The sequence below is a fragment of the Berghia stephanieae genome, chromosome 10 (assembly GCF_034508935.2).
Source record: "Berghia stephanieae isolate SIO BIC M18660-M18661 chromosome 10, UCSD_Bste_1.3, whole genome shotgun sequence".
NCBI lineage: Eukaryota > Metazoa > Mollusca > Gastropoda > Nudibranchia > Aeolidiidae > Berghia > Berghia stephanieae.
This window is the reverse complement of record NC_088369.1, coordinates 40,846,195-40,863,107: the sequence shown is the minus strand read 5'-3', so window position 1 is coordinate 40,863,107 and position 16,913 is coordinate 40,846,195. Positions and strand designations below refer to the sequence as shown.

Here is a 16,913-nt window from a genome sequence, read left to right as displayed (position 1 = left end):
TATAAACAACAACCTCCCCCCCCCAAAAAAAAAAAAAAACAAAAACAAAAAAAAAAACAAAAAAAACAAAAACAAAACAAAAACAAACAAAACAACAAAAGACAAAAGCAAAAAACAAATTAAAAAAAACCCAAAAATTATTTTAAAAAAACGAAATGTGAGCAATTATAAAACGCAACATCCACTAAACGTGCTCAAGTCGCTTTACAAGCCTACAGAAACACAAAACATGTAGAACGAGGCATGACGTATCATATTTTTTTCCAAGTGACTATTTTTGTTATTATTTTGAACACGTTTAGTGGATATTGGCCTATATAAAAGCTCAATAATATTTATTACTATATAGTAAAATCTGCTTTTCCCCCAAAACCAAAGTCGCATAGTCATTGTGTGGCTATGTGGTCTTGTGGTATGACACTCGCTCTAGGATCGGAAGGTCCTGGGTTCCAGCCTCGCTCGGCGCATAGTTGAGTCCTTGGAAAAGACTCTTTACTCACATTCTCTCATCGTACTCAAGTGTAAAATGAGCACCTGGCCGTTAACAGCGTTGTCTCTGTCGGAAAAAAATTGTAACATCGCCTAACAGTCTCGTTTTTTATGTTACGTGTTGCTGTTGGTCAGGGACCCTTTGTGAAGCGTTTTTAGCACGTTTAGTGGATATTGCTCTATATAAAAGCTCAGTAAAAAAGCTCAATTATATATATTCAATAATCAAAGTATGGTCCACCATGACCGGGTTGTAGCGGAGGGTAACTTTTCCATTTTAAGCATCTTGTTTAACCCAATAGAATACCGGATAAAAGCTATAATAGGACATTTTTGTCTATTTCAATGAAAATGTGGGATAGCCGCTTTGATACGGCCCGAAATAACCGACTTACCTACGCAAAAAGGAATGCATAACAATCAGGTATATTATTATTATTATTATAGGACAATTGGTCAGTTGGCGGCGACATGGGCTAGTGGTCAGCTGTGGGTAGCGATGTTGAAGATGACCCGCCCAATCATTTGCATATCTAATTAGGTGGTCAGATTCAGATGACCATCGCAGGACAACAAAAGCAAAATCAATGATAATGATTATTGTCCAGATCAGTCCGGTTAATTGCAAGCCAATCTTTTGGGGAATATGGAAAAATACTATGTCGAATAAACGGAATGTGCGTTTTACCGGAGCTGTTATGATATATTCTTCTTCATCTTCTTCAAGTACCAAGTCTGTGCCAGACATCGGTGATATATAAAGATATAGAATGAATGAAGTTGAATTTACTCTTCTCTTTTAAAATTGTTTTTATACCGCCAGTTGAATGAAATGCTTTCACATAATTTCTCTCAATCAAGCTATAAACTCTTAAAGTTACCTACATTTTTTGTATTTTGGTAAGATTTATTTGATGGGCCGAATTGGTGAGTATCACATTTAAACGCATAGCATCAGTGGAGACATTAATTTTTTAAAAAAAATATAATTACTTGTTGTAAATAAGCGGAATGTGCAATTATTCGATGTTCGATTTAATAGAGTAAGTCGTATATTATTTTCGTAGATGACTGGGTTCGTTTTTTAAAATTTGGAAATGTTTTCGATGCGATAGCTTGGCGTGTGACTCTGTGTTTTTGTCATGGGATTAGCATGACCACCAATAAAACGTTTACCACTGTTTTGATATAGACTAGGGTGGTTTAGTGTTGTGAGTGATTTTACCCCCCTTGTTTGTTACCAATGGATTTTATACAAAGAATCTTATAATACGAAAACATTTAGGATAATACTGATAACATGTAAACAAAAAGGTAATTTTAATTTTGAAGCATTATCTTTACTATTCTTATAAAGTGTAATTGTAATGTAATGGGAATAGTAAATTGAAATCTATATGCTAAAAGCTGGAAAATAATAATAATATTTTATGATTGTCCTTATTTATTATTATTATTATTATTATTATTATTATTATTATTATTTTTATATATTTGCATATCATTTAAATCTCATCATCATCATATTTTTATATCTCATCTTATCATCATCATCATCATCATACATCATCTTCATCGGCGTCGTCATCAATCATCATCATCATCATTTAATTCATCATCATCATCATTATCATCATCATCATCATCATCATCATCATCATCATCATCATCATCATCGTCGTCGTCATCATCATCATCACATCATTAATAATCATCATCATCATCAATATCATCATCATCATCATCATCATCATCATCATCATCATCATCATCATCATCATCATCATCATTATGTTTAGGGATTTTGCTAGTACTATTATTGCTAGAGCATTTGACACATGATAAAAGAATCAGGTTTAATTCTGGGCAGAATCTAGTTTATTCAAACTCCCGCGTCGACCCAGCAACAATAAGTGGGTAGTTGGATCTGTTAGATTAGGTGTACAAAAAAAACAACAAACAAACAAAAAACAAAACAAAACACCCATTGCGATATAGGGAATGAGATTAGCGGAAGAGTAGCTCCCCTTGATTGGACGTCACCGGCGGAAAAGTTATTAGAGAGAGAACGTCATGTTGGTTGTGCGCATGAGTCTCTCGTCCTCGCTTCCGATGAAAGCGAGGACTAGAGAGACGTATGCGCAAAACCATTTTGACGTTCTCTCTGTAAGGTGATGTCCAATCAAGGGACGCTACTCTTCCGCTAATCTCATTCCCTATATCATTGTTCTATCCAAATCTAAAGATCTGACAAAGTGTGTATAAAATAGACAAAGTAAGAAAGAAAAAAAAAACAAGTAGAAAACGGTAGGGGCTGCCTGAAGCCTGTGATCGTGAAAATACTAACGAAAGAGTGAAAATGGAGAAGGCTTCATATAGGAACAATACAGACAATGGACGTTTCGGGTGCAAACCCTTCGTAAGCACAATAATACACAAATAAACGTGGAAAGCAAACAAAATAAAATGCAAAAAAACTTGTATCGTCTGTACTCAATGGTGGTTGCAGTTTGAGTACATACGATACAAGTTATTTTTCATTTTATTTTATTTATTTTCCATCTTAAGTTGTGTATTGTTGTGCTGACGAAGGGTTTGTACCCGAAAAAACAACAAGACGTCTATTGTCTGTATTGTTCCTATACGAAGCGTCTCCATTTTCACTCTTTCGTAAAGAAAAATTCAAGAAACATCCTTTAAAAAATCCGTCTTCCTCAACTGGGAATCGAACCTCAGATCTCCAGATGACTGGCCAGACGTGCTACCATTTCACCACAGAGGTTTTCCGAGAGTTAGGACGATTTTAATGCTCATATTCGTTACTTCTCCAAATTAAAAATTCCTATGTAACTAGAATCTGGAATTTAGTAATATATTTATATCTATAGATATTATGCGCTTGGCTAAGAAGCTTACAACATTGCCATCCGGAAGAATAACTGACCAACACATAAAACTGTGTAACCATGAACGTTTAAAGTCTGGTTAATACCATGTAGTGAGAATTTCTCACAAACGTGGATGGCAAAAAACAATAACAAAGACCAAAGTGACGTCAACTTCGAACTATCTATAGTTAGAAAAAAGTTGACATCACACTGGTTTTTGTTATTGTTTTCTTTTTTTTGGCATCCACGTTTGTGGGTAATTCTCACTGAACTGTATTTACCAGACTATAAACGTTCATGGTTACAGATAGTTTTGTGTGTTGGTCAGTTATTCTTCCGGATGGCAATATTGTGAGTTTCTTAGCCCAGCGCATTCTATCTATTGTTTTTTCTTTGTTGCAGAAGAAGGGTTTTGAGAACGTTTTGTGTTTGGTATTTTGTTATTTTTTTGAAGCTGTTACATTCATTTTTGTTTATTACTTTTTGCAGTCCACAACAGCTTCTAGTTGAGAACGGGTGGGACTGCCTGAAGCCTGTGATCGTGAAAATACTAACGAAAGAGTGAAAATAGAGAGGCTTCGTATGGGAACAAAACAGACAAAGAACGTTTCGGGTACAAACCCTTCGTCAGCACAACATTACACAAATTAAAGTGGAAAATAAATAAAATAAAGTAAAATGCAAAATAATTTGTATCGTCTGTACTCAATGGTGGTTGTAGTATGAATGAAACGGTTAAGGCATTGCAATTTGACCCGGAATGTCCCGAGTTCGAGCCCCGCTTCTGTCACATTGGTTTTTTATCCTTGGGCAAGATTATTAACCCCAAATTTGCTCACTTGGGACAACATTGGTGATTCCAGTTGACATCAGACATCTTGTTTGATGAATTGTCTATATTCCTCCGTGGAATGCCTAGGAGACAATATCAAGTGTGACCCACATGATCAAAGTGCTGAAAATAGAATCTATGACCAAAAACATCAGACTTGGGTTGAGTTCATGTATGGATTATCGAAAGAAAAAAATATAGAATTTTAAAGTGCTGTAAACCAAAATTTCGTTTTCTTGACCAGTTAAGCATAAAATTGACCTTGTTCATCTCCCGACATAATACCGTTTTGAGACGATGGGTCACAAATAATATCGTGTCGGAAGGGCATATTTTTCTCTCCTTTTTTTCTATAACCTACGTAATTGAATAAATTAATATTAAATCTAAACCTTTTATCTTTATCTTACACCAGTTAAGGACACCATGGAACTTGATATTATACAAAAGGATACATTCAACCAACGCATCGTGACATTCTATTCGGTTAGTATCGGGTCTACTCAAGTCCTGGGTAACAATGGATAACTGGATGAATTTATCACAATTCGGATACAATGCTCACCACAGAGGCAACGATTACACTGCCGGGAGAGGAGGAGGAGGAGGAGGAGGAGGAGGAGCATCTAACATGGGATTCTACAGCGGATATAGCGGGAATGCAACGGACAACCCTGTGAGAGGCAGGTCACAATCTTTGAGTCCAGCGAATAACACTAGCTGGGAGAAATCAAGGAGACAATCGGCGGTAAGTAATCGGGTTTATTAAATTATTATTGCTAGGGAAAATATTCTACATAAATCAATTCCTCAGATTCTTGCCCTTGGCCTTCTTCGATAGACAGACAAAACACGGAAAAATGATGAGAATATATACAACACATAAAAAAATATATATATATATATATATATATATATATATATATATATATATATATAAGAGAGAGAGAGAGAGAGAGAGAGAGAGAGAGAGAGAGAGAGAGTCTCGGTGTGACGAAATAAAATGCAAAAGGAACCCAAAAGAATAAAAAATGGAAATTATTATTACTAATTTATCATATCTCGTCTTTTTCATGGTTCCACCCATTAAAAAACAACTTTTGGTCTACAGTGATTTGGTATTGCACATGGGCTAGCTAGAGTTTGAAAAACATTAACTCTCTCCTTACCAGCCAATTTCAGGATTTTCACCAAAACTTCACACATAACACAAAAATATTTTTTATCACTCAAACAAAACAGTAAGTTCTTGCGATACATAATTTCTTAAGCAAAAAATGCTCTACAACACACTGTACATTTTCTTTAAATCGGATGATGTTCAAAAGGAATTTCAATAAGAAAAATGTTGGTTGTATCGTAACGAATGTGACGATTTTCCTGTAGTTGGTAAGGTTATAGTGTTTGCCATTCATTTGTTTTCAAAATCATAAATGCTAATAAACAGTAAAAATATTTTAATATAGATTCTTTCATCTTCTCACTTTCAAAAAAAATTTCAGCCTGTACGATGGCACCCACAATACGCACAATCATCTCAGCCAGTTCATTCCCCTTCAAACTGGACCATGACGTCACTGGAGACCATACCGGAAGATGGAGCCGGCAACAACAGACAGAGGAACATCATGAACGAATCCCTTTCACCACAGATGTATGGACATGAAAACTACAGGGACAGAAGGTACTCGCATTATGAGATGACAAACTACCCAAAGGTCTCCCCAGGAGGACATCAGCAGCTGTATCAAAAGAGATCGACGAGTGAAGGAGAATTGCATAAAGTTGGGAAAGACATACCCAAAAACGAACCACAAAAAAGTAGCAAAGGCAACAACAACGTATCGAATCAAAAAGAAAACGAAGATAAGAAGAGAAGAAGAAAGTCTCAGATTAGTTTCGACGCTGGTTCAGAAAAAGACATAAGAAATAAGATAAGTGATGTTAGAAGTGTTCAAAGTGGTAGAAGTAAAGTTAGTTCTAAAAATAGATTAGAAGTTCATTCAGGGTCACCAAGAGAAACGCGTTCAGCTAGCCCAAGAGGATCAAAATCCACAACGTCGAGGCACGCTCCCACAACGTCCATTCACGGATCTCGCAAGAAAAGTAACTCTAGTAGAATTTGTAACGCCTCGTATTTGCCTAGGAATAAATCTAGCGCTTCAGTGACATCGGAGGGCGGGCCTGGAACGAAAGTGACGTTTGCAGAGTCGCCTCTGGATATTCCCGTGGAACTTCTGGATCTCCGGAGAGCGTCTTGGAGGAAAGTCCTTCGTCCAATCATCGTTACTGTATTAGTGATATCCCTCGTCGTCAGCTTGTTCGTGGCTGTCTATTTTGCAGCTGCGTTAAAAGGTATGTGTTGCACTTTTTGTATCTTCAAAATTGTCACATAATTATTTGAAACCCGCCGTCTCAAAGCGGTAATTTGTCGTGATGAACAGGGTCCAGGACAATTAATCTATAGCCACAAATTGGAAACTTATGGTCAATTTCATTGTCGCTAAGCGGTATTTTGTCAAGACGAACTAGACCCAGGACTAATTATTCTATAGCCCTACATCTGCAACTTATGGTTGATTTCAATGTATGTTATTGTAGATTTTGAATGCGATTCTTTACAATGCAAAAAATCTTAATTCTTATCATTACAATTCTATATTCTACTTTCCGGGGTTCTATTCTCTTATTATTATAGATATTAAACGCAATTAAAACCTTTTTCCTATCATTACAATTCTATAGAGAGCATAGACTTGGCTGAGAATCTCACAACATTGCTATCCGGAAGTATGACGGACCAATACACAAAGCTCTGTGTAACCATGAGTCTAGATAATACAGTTTAGTGAGAATCACTCATGAACAAGGATGGCAAAAAAAAAAAAAAAAAACCAAAAAAAAAAAAAACAAAACAAAAAAACAAACAAACAAACAAACCCAGCAAAACAAACAAACAAACAAAAACAACAATAACAAACTTCATTATATCTATACTTTACTTTTCGGGGCCCGATACATCCAGAGAGAATACCGTTTGAGAGAGGATATCTGTTACAGCCTTCAAATGTGTAAAAGAGATTGAGATTCTCGACATTTTCAATCCCCAATTTTAATGTTTCTTGTGCACAAGACTTGGCACCTGATAGGCGATATTGCAGCGTGGCTCAGTGGTACGGTCTTTGCTTCCTACCCGAAAGGTACCGAGTTCAATCACCCGCCGCTGCGTTGTGTGGCCTTGAGCAAGTCACATCGCCCTAGCTCATTTTGCGGCGCTGCTCTGCGGCTGACGCCTGGGTTATTCCAGTCTTCCCTTGGAATAGACCCTTGGGGATGAATAAAGGGAATTCTATTTTATTTATTTTATTTATTTAGGACAGAGACAACGCTGTTTAACGGCCATGTACTAATTTTACAGCTGAGTACGATGAGAGAATGTGAGTAAAGTGCCCTCTCCAAGGACTCAACAATGCGTCGTGCGAGACTCGAACCCACCAGGATCTTCCCATTCGAAAGCGAGTGTCATACCTAAAGACCACACACCCTATTACTAGTGTGTTATGTACGAATGTACTCATATTATAGAAAAAAAACACACTATGCTTTACTGGTACAAAGTCTGAAGACATTATAAGGGGAAGACAACGCTACATTTTGAAATTGATTTCAATTTAAGTAATTACAAACCCGTCATACCCTAAAAAATTTTTTTAAATTGAAAATTTATATAGCGCAATATCCACTTAACGTGCTCAATGCGCTTTACAAGGGGTCCCTGGTCAACAGCAACATTTAACATTAAGGACGAGACATGACGCCTGTTAGGCGATATTACAATTTTTCGGACAGAGACAACGCTGTTAACGGCCAGGTACTCATTTTACACCTGAGTACGGTGAGAGAATGTGAGTAAAGAGTCTTTTCCAAGGACTCAACTATGCGCCGAGCGAGGCTCGAACCCAGGACCTTCCGATCCGAAAGCGAGTGTCATACCACTAGACCACATAGCCGCACAACCCTAGACAACATAGCCGTATTTGAAGGTCATATATTACTATGTAAAACCAAAAATGCATGGGAGAATCTCCTCTCTGCTTGTCATGCAAGAAATACAGGCAGGTCACACGAAAAGGTAGAGTAAGATTACCATAACGACTACTAAGAATAGCATTGATGAAGAGCCAAAGGCATCGCACCTGGTCTGGGGACATGGCTATGACTGTGGCCGATGGAATTTATATAATCTATGGGGATTACATACACAATCATAATTAATGTCTACAATGTGAATAGGATTCAATAGTCCTAACGTCACTTCCTTCCTAATGACGCATGGTAACTTAGCAACACTGGCTCTAAACTATCGGAACAATGGCGGACGCCCGTATGAAAGCGTATCAAGAGGAAAAAAAACACATAAATTTGATCATGTTTTGACTTTTACACATTCTGATCACAAGGCATATGAAAAGTTCGAGCCAGCTTGAAGAATAAAAAGTAATGATTTTCTTTGTTTAGAACCAAGATGGCCGTCGTTGCCGTGCGGCGTGACATCCGACTACTGAATCCAATTACGTATTATATTAAGATTTTATAATGTAAATAATTTTGCTGCAGCTCGAAGAAATAACTAACACTATTTATTTCGTCTGTAGTGTTTCATTCATCCTGTTTTGTTGATAAAGGTGAAACCCGAAACATCCATTTTATCTATTATCTATGGTTATCTGCTGTTATCTATGACAGTGGGCGATGCAATTTATATAATCTTTGGGGATTATACACACACAATCATAATTAATGTCTACAATCTGAATTACATATTATGTTAAGATTTTGTATTGTAAATGTTGCTGAATGCTCGTAGCTCGAAGAAATAAATCAAATAACAATGTGAAATTGAATGTAAGCTTCAATTTGATATACGAAAACAGATTAAATGGATGTGTTTCGGGCTTCCCTTTTATCAACAAAACAGGATGAATGAAACACTACAGACGAATGAGATAATGTGGTAGTGGCGTTGTTAAGATGAATAAACAAAACATCGATGTTTTCATTTATTCATCTTAACAACTCAACTACCACATTATCTCATTCGTTTGTAGTGTTTCATTCATCCTGTTTTGTTGATAAAGGGGAAACCCGAAACGTCCATTTTATTTGTTTTCGTATATTAAATTGAAGATTACATTCAATTTCACATTGTTATTTAATATTTTGTTGCACGCTGACAAAATACATTTTGTTCATAATTTTTTGAAAGAACACTTTACTTCGAATCGAATATAGATGAATCGATTTAATTCAAATAAAAAAAAAAGATTTAATTAAAACGCCGATCGATTTTGTTCATTTAAGCAAGAAACAATTTACTTCCAACATCGATCGGTTTAATTTATTTCAACGTTACTTCAAATCTCGGTCGATTTTGTTTAAGATGTATTGGTCCGTTATACTTCCGGATGGCAAGGTTGTGAGCTTCTTAGCCACGCGCACACTATCTATAGATAGTATGCACTTGGCTAATAAGTTCACAATATTGCCATCCGGAAGTATAACGGACCAACACACAAAACTGTGTAACCATGAACTTTTATAGTCTGGATAATACAGTTTAGTGAGAAGTAATCATAAACGCGGATGGCAAAAAACAGTAACAAAGACCTGAGTGACGTCATTTTGTTCTATCTATAGTTTTGGTGACATACCTGTGAAGTTTCGTTTCTGTCAGCATGTAGCCACAGGTCATCCCGCCAAATGGGCCATGGCTCGACGCGTGCAGCCAACATATGAAAAAATTGTCAGAGGAGACGAGACACATTAGATCTTTACATGCAACTAGTGGCGCCTGTGATTAGGACGGCTGGAGCGAAGACATCGTTAACATATTATATAGATAGTGTGGCTTGGCTAAGAAGCTACAACATTGCCATCCGGAAGTATAACGGACCAACACACAAAACTGTGTATATCCATGAACGTTTATAGTCGGGTTAATACAGTTCAGTGAGAATAACTCACAAACGCGGATGGTAAAATACAATAACAAAGGCTTGAGTGACGTCATCTTCGAACTATCTATAGATAGTGTGTGCTTGGCTAAGAAGCTCACAACATTGCCATCCGGAAATAAAGATAGAACGGAGTTGACGTCACTCAGGTCTTTGTTACTGTTTTGGGGACTGAAAATGTCGAGAATCTCAATCTCTTTTATAGATTTGAAGGTTGTAAAAGATATCCTTTCAAAATGGTATTCTCTCTGCATGTATCGGGATCCGGAAAGTATAATTATAATAGAATGGAATTTACGTCACTCGGGTCTTTCTTATTGTGTTTGTCATCCTCGCTTATGGGTAATTGGATTCAATAGTTGATGTCACGTCGCCCAGCAACGGCGGCCATCGTGGTTCTAAACAAAGAATTTATGTACTTTTTATTAACGAGTGATTCCATTGGTTGACCTATTGAATACAACTCACGATTTGTTTTCTTTTGTGACCAAAGACTTGTCTTTTGACGTCGTTTTTTGGTTTGTGTCAGGCTATAGATAGTATGCAGATGACGTCACTCAGGCCATTGTTATTGTTTTTGCCATCCGCGTTTGTGAGTTGTTCTCACTAAACTGTATTAACCAGACTATAAAAGTTCATGTTACACAGAGTTGTGTGTTGTCCGTTATACTTCGGATGGCAATGTTTGAACTCCTTGGCCAAGCGCATTCTATCTATAGATAGTTCGAAGATGACGTCACTCAGGCCTTTGTTATTGTTTTTGCCATCCTTTTTGTGAGTTGTTCTCACTAAACTGTATTAACCAGACTATAAAAGTTCATGATTACATAGAGTTTGTGTGTTGGTCCGTTATACTTCCGGATGGCAATGTTGTGAACTCCTTGGCCAAGCGCATTCTATCTATAAGTTCACGATGGCGACGACTGAAGCCTGTGTCAGAACCTAGAAAGATCTTGTTAGCCACATAGACTACAGTAGTTAAAAGAAGTTAAATCCTGTAGTTAAAAGAGGCAGATTATGACAATCACTAATCCTTACGAATAATTCTTAAAAAGGTTCACCCTATGAATCCAATCACAAAGTTCAAGTTGTTCAATCTTAGGCTTTCGCCAATAAATCACAATTTGATGCCAACATCACAACTGTTCCGTACAACCAATGTTAAAACTTTGTCAACGAACATAAAATTAATGACAAACCTAAAAATTAAAAAGAAAATAATTCTTTTTCACAGATTGATATATGCGAGTGTCATACGACTAGACCGCATAGCCGCATGTAACACTAAGTCTCCGACACCTCTGGCCCATTCGTCACCAAACTTTGCATGGGTCACAAAGTTGCCGCACTTGATTTAATTGTATTTAACCAAAGAAAGAAAGAACGTAAAACTTTTTTAAATTTAAAAGTAACTTTATCACCCGTCCCGATAGCTCAGTTGATAGAGCACTCGCTTCTCACATCAAACGCACCGTGATCGATTCCGGGTGCAGTCAAGGTTTGTTTTTTTTTCTCGTTAACCCCTCTTATATATCTTATTTTATATATATTTATATATATATATTTTTATTAATATAATATATTATATATATATATATATATACATATTATCATATGTTACAGTGAATCATAATCAGTTGGATGGTGAAAAGGTTTGAACTAAGATATTGCCAAGTTTAGTTAGAAGGTCAATCAATTTTGATCAAAAAATGAATTCTTGTCATAAATGATGAAATCAACCCATTTTGCATATATAATAATCGAGAAATATGAAAGATTAATTTATATTCTTAATATTTTTTACAGCTAGTCAAGTTGAAAAAGTAAGAAATTTGAGAAAAGTTGCTGGATACATTTCCCATACATCTGACCATAATAACTTCATGAAAAATCGCCCGATTTACTTCAAATAAAGATTAAAATGCTCTGGGAAGCATACTATTCTTTTAGATAACGGAAAAAAGCAAATCCTAAATTTTCAGCTTCTGACTGATTATGTCATGCACTGACCCATATATTACGCAATTTGATTATTGAGCTTTAATGAGCTTTATATAGCGCAATATCCACTAAATGTGCTCAAAACGCTTTACAAGGGGTCCCTGGTCAACAGCAACATTTAACATGCAAGTCGGGACATGCCGCCTGTTAGGCATAATACAATTTTTCGGACAAAGACAACGCTGTTAACGTCCAGGTACTCATTTTACACCTGAGTACGGTGAGAGAATGTGAGTAAAGAGCCCTTTCCAAGGACTCAACTATGCGCAGAGCGCGAGGCTCGAACCAAGGACATTCCGTTCCATTCCGAGTGTCATTCTACAAGACCACATAGCCGCACATGGACTGATTTTCATTATTGTCATTATTTTATATTTCTATGCAGGCCAAATTTTTGCGATCATCCCACACAAAACAAACCAACAAAACAAAAAAACCCAACAAAAAACAAAACAAACCCCCCCCCCTCCCCAAAAAAGACAGAAAAAAAACCCCAACAAAAAACAAAACAAAAAAAAAAACCCCTACATAACTTTCACAATTGAGATTTTAAGGACATCAAAGTGCTAGGTTTAAATATTTTTGTTTTGTTGACAAAGTGAGGTCAATTTAATGCATCAATTTTTGAAGGACACGTTTTCTGGCCAACATATTTTGAAAATCTGATCTTTTCAGACAAAAGTACACATAAGGCATGTAAGTCAATCCGCTGTCTTATGCAAAATGCTAATCCAGTAAGACCGGGGTTAGTTACATAGGCGGTAACGAGGTGGGATTGACTATTCAAGATGGTGTGTAGGGGATAGATACATGGTTATTTGCATATAGTATATCCTTGTGTGGTTTGATGTGTAGTAGTAGCAAGTCATGTGTGCTTGTTTTTAATTGTTGTTGTTGTTGTTGTTATTATTATTATTATTATTATTATTATTATTATTATTATTATTATTATTATTATTATTATTATTATTATTATTTATTATTGTTGTTGTTATTATTATTATTATTATTATTATTATTATTATTATTATTATATTATTATTATTATTATTATTATTATTATTATTATTATTATGATTAAAAAAAAAAGAATATATAACATTTGTACTCTAAAACAAAAAGAAAACTGGACACATTTTTCAAAAGTTGGCCAGAGACTCGTCCTTCAAATATCGATCTTTAAAATTCCATTACTTTGTAACAAAAAACCCCAAAACAATATTATTATATTATATATTATTATTATTATTATTATTATTATTATATATTATTATTATTATTATTATTACTATTATTATTATATATTATTATTATTATTATTATTATTATTATTATTTATTATTATTATTATTATTATTATTATTATTATTACTATTATTATTATTATCACAATTATTATTATTATTATTATTATTATTATTATTATTATTTTATTTTATTATTATTATTATTATTATTATTATTATTATTATTTATTATTATTATTATTATTATCATCATTATTATTATTATTGTTATTATTATTATTATTATTATTATTATTATTATATTATTATTACTAGTATTATATTATTATTATTATTATTATTATTATTATTATTATTATTATTATTATTATTATTATTATTATTATTATTATTATTATTATAATTATTATTTTATTATTATTATCATTATTATTATTATTTTATTATTACTATTATTATTATTATTATTATTATTATTATTATTATTATTATTATTATTATCATTATTATTATTATTATATTGTTATTATTATTATCATTATTATTATTATTATTATTATTATTATTATTATTATTATTATTATTATTATTATTATTATTATTATTATTGTTATTATTATTATTCCATATATGGACTAGAAACAGCAGCTACAACACAGAGACAAGATAAAGAAGTTGAGGTGGCAGACATGAGGATGTTGAGATGGTCACTTGACTGAATAAGAAAATATGAAGTGAGAAATGAACGAATTCGAAGGTTGACTGAAGTGAAGAACGTATCAATTAAGATGAGAGAAGATAATAATAATAATAATGATAATATTGAAATGGCCCTGCTTTGCTCCCTCCCCTCCCTTCCCACCTAACTTTAAGTTATGTATGTCTTACTGATTTAAATTTAAATTTAAATTGAGCTTTATATAGCGCAATATCCACTAAATGTGCTCAAAGCGCTTTACAACGGGTCCCTGGTCAACAGCAACATTTAACATGCAGGACGAGGCATGCCCTGATAGACAATGTTACAATTTTTCGGACAAATACAACGCTGTTAACGGCCAGGTACTCATTTTACACCTGAGTACGGTGAGAGAATGTGAGTAAAGAGCCTTTTCCAAGAACTCAACTAGGCGCCGAGCGCCAGGCTCGAACCCGGGACCTTCCGATTTACAATCTTTTAGCAATATTTTGTAAGTTATTCTTTCTTTTATTTTTTCCTTTTACAGAATCCCAGGAAAGACAGATCGGTAAGAGCTAGTTAGTCATCGTGTCATTCATTTCTTGGACTTTATTTCTATCGTCGTGTTCATCATCATCATCATCATCATCATCATCATCATCATCATCATCATCATCATCATCATCATAGTCATCATTATCATCATCATCATCATCATCATCATCATCATCATCATCATCATCATCATCATCACCACCATCATCATCATCACCACCACCACCACCACCACCACCATCATCATCATCATCATTGCCTTTTTCATCCTATGTCAGGATATAGTCCACAGATAAACAATTCCCATCCCTATCTTGAGCTAACTTGTTTAAAAAAATCTTATTCCATGTCTTATCACTTCTCTGTATATCAGCTTTTTAACCCCCTCCTTACCAATTGAAGGAAAATCGTCACACTCGTTACGATCCAACCAGCACTTTTATCAGTCAGATTTCTTTTGTAAATCACACAATTTAAAGAAAAATGTTTTATTATTGCTATAAAAACGTGACACTGTATTGTATAGTTCATTTTGCTAATCAATATTATGAATAAAATGCAGTTGTTGTTTTTCTGTTTGAGTAAGAAAAAACTATTTTTGTGTTGGGTGGGTGTGAAATTTTGGGGAAAATTCTAAAAATGGCTGGTAAGGAAAGGGTTAAAACCTTCTCCATATTCCCAGTGACCTCTCCATTGATCTTCTGCCCTGAGGACTCCAGACCTATATTTAAATAAAATTGAGCCTTTATATAGCAAAATATCCACTAAACATGCTCAAAGCGCTTTACAAGGGTCCCTGGCCAACAGCAACACTTAACATGTAGGACATGACATGACGCATGTTAGGCGATATTACAATCTTTTTGGAACAGAGACAACGCTATAAACGGCTAGGTACTCATTTTACACCAGAGTAAGGTGAGAGAATGTGAATAAAGAGTCTTATGCGAGAACTCAACCAAGCGCCGAGCGAGGTTAAATGTCATGGAACGCCATTCTTCACTCTCAAGGGCCATAATTACCGAGCAGCCGATTATCTTTATGCCAGTTGTTGCCTTCACATTTCCTATCCAGGACTTCCTTGATTTGCCCCGTGCCTTTCTGCCAGCTACTTTTCCTTCTAGCACTGATTTTTGGATGGTGTAAAAAATAATAATATTGTGAACATTTTAAATCTCCGTTTGCAGAGTTCCTACAAGCCACTCTGGAGTTCAGCTTGTCTCAGAATCAGAGATCACGTGATTTTAGTTCTCTCACAGCCTCGGAGACGCGGGAGTTGAAGTCTGCTTACTGTAGACAGGTTGACGCTTGGTACAGGGGAAGTTCTTTGACTGACGAGTACAGGGGGTGCGAGTTGAACGTCATAACGTGAGTAGTAATGCCGTCTCTGAGAAAAAAAAAAAACCAAAAAGAAAAAAAAAAAACCCCCCAAAAAACCCAAAAGAAACAAAACAAAACAAACCAAAACATAACACGTATTTCGAAAACTTGTCCTTCAAAAATCGATCGATTAAAATGAGCCACATCTTACCTCTCTCTCTATCTCTCTCTCTTTTTTCAATCTCTCTCTCTCTCTATCTCTCTCTCTCTTTTTTCAATCTCTCTCTCTCTTTCTATCTCTCTCTATCTATCTATCTATCTATCTATCTATCTATTTCTCTCTATCTCTTTCTCTCTTTTTCTCAATCTCTCTCTCTCTCTCTCTCTCTCTCTCTCTCTCTCTCTCCCAATCTCTCTCTCTCTATCTCTTTCTCAAACTCTCTCTCTCTCTCTTTCTCTTTCTCAAACTCTCTCTCTCTCTCTCTCTCTCTCTCTCTCACCCCCCCCCCCCCCCACTTTTCTATGTTTATTTTCTAGATTGATCTTTCATTCCATGATTCTTAACACCAGGTTGTTTTGGTGTTTTTTATGGTCTTGATGAGGCTCGTTTTTATCGCTCGCTTGTTATTTGAAGGACGAGTTTCTGACCGAAATTTTAAATGCGCATGTTTTTAGAATGGGACAAATTAGTTCTTTTACAGAGATATAATAGTAGAAAAAAAGCGGTCATATCATGTGCACATATAATCTGTCTTATATAAACTGTTATATAATATGACCCGTCTTCACAGAACAATATTATGTGAGTGTAAACATATTGATCTGATATAGCGCAATATCCACTAAACGGGATCAAAGCGCTTTACATGGAGTACCCCCCCCCCCCCA

The 16,913-nt window shown here is 35.1% G+C and overlaps 1 protein-coding gene across 1 annotated transcript in view; it reads left to right on the top strand.

Moving 5' to 3' along the window:
* The first annotated feature begins 1,617 nt into the window (after positions 1-1,617).
* Positions 1,618-16,913, top strand: part of LOC144956162 (uncharacterized) — a 20,138-nt gene continuing 4,842 nt past the window's right edge. Inside the window, exons 1-5 of the mRNA XM_078886551.1 lie at positions 1,618-1,803; positions 4,625-4,957; positions 5,712-6,564; positions 14,698-14,718; positions 15,893-16,073. Of these exons, the coding sequence (XP_078742677.1) occupies positions 4,730-4,957; positions 5,712-6,564; positions 14,698-14,718; positions 15,893-16,073 (1,283 nt within the window). The 5' untranslated portion in view covers positions 1,618-1,803; positions 4,625-4,729. The remainder of the gene's footprint in view (positions 1,804-4,624; positions 4,958-5,711; positions 6,565-14,697; positions 14,719-15,892; positions 16,074-16,913) is intronic.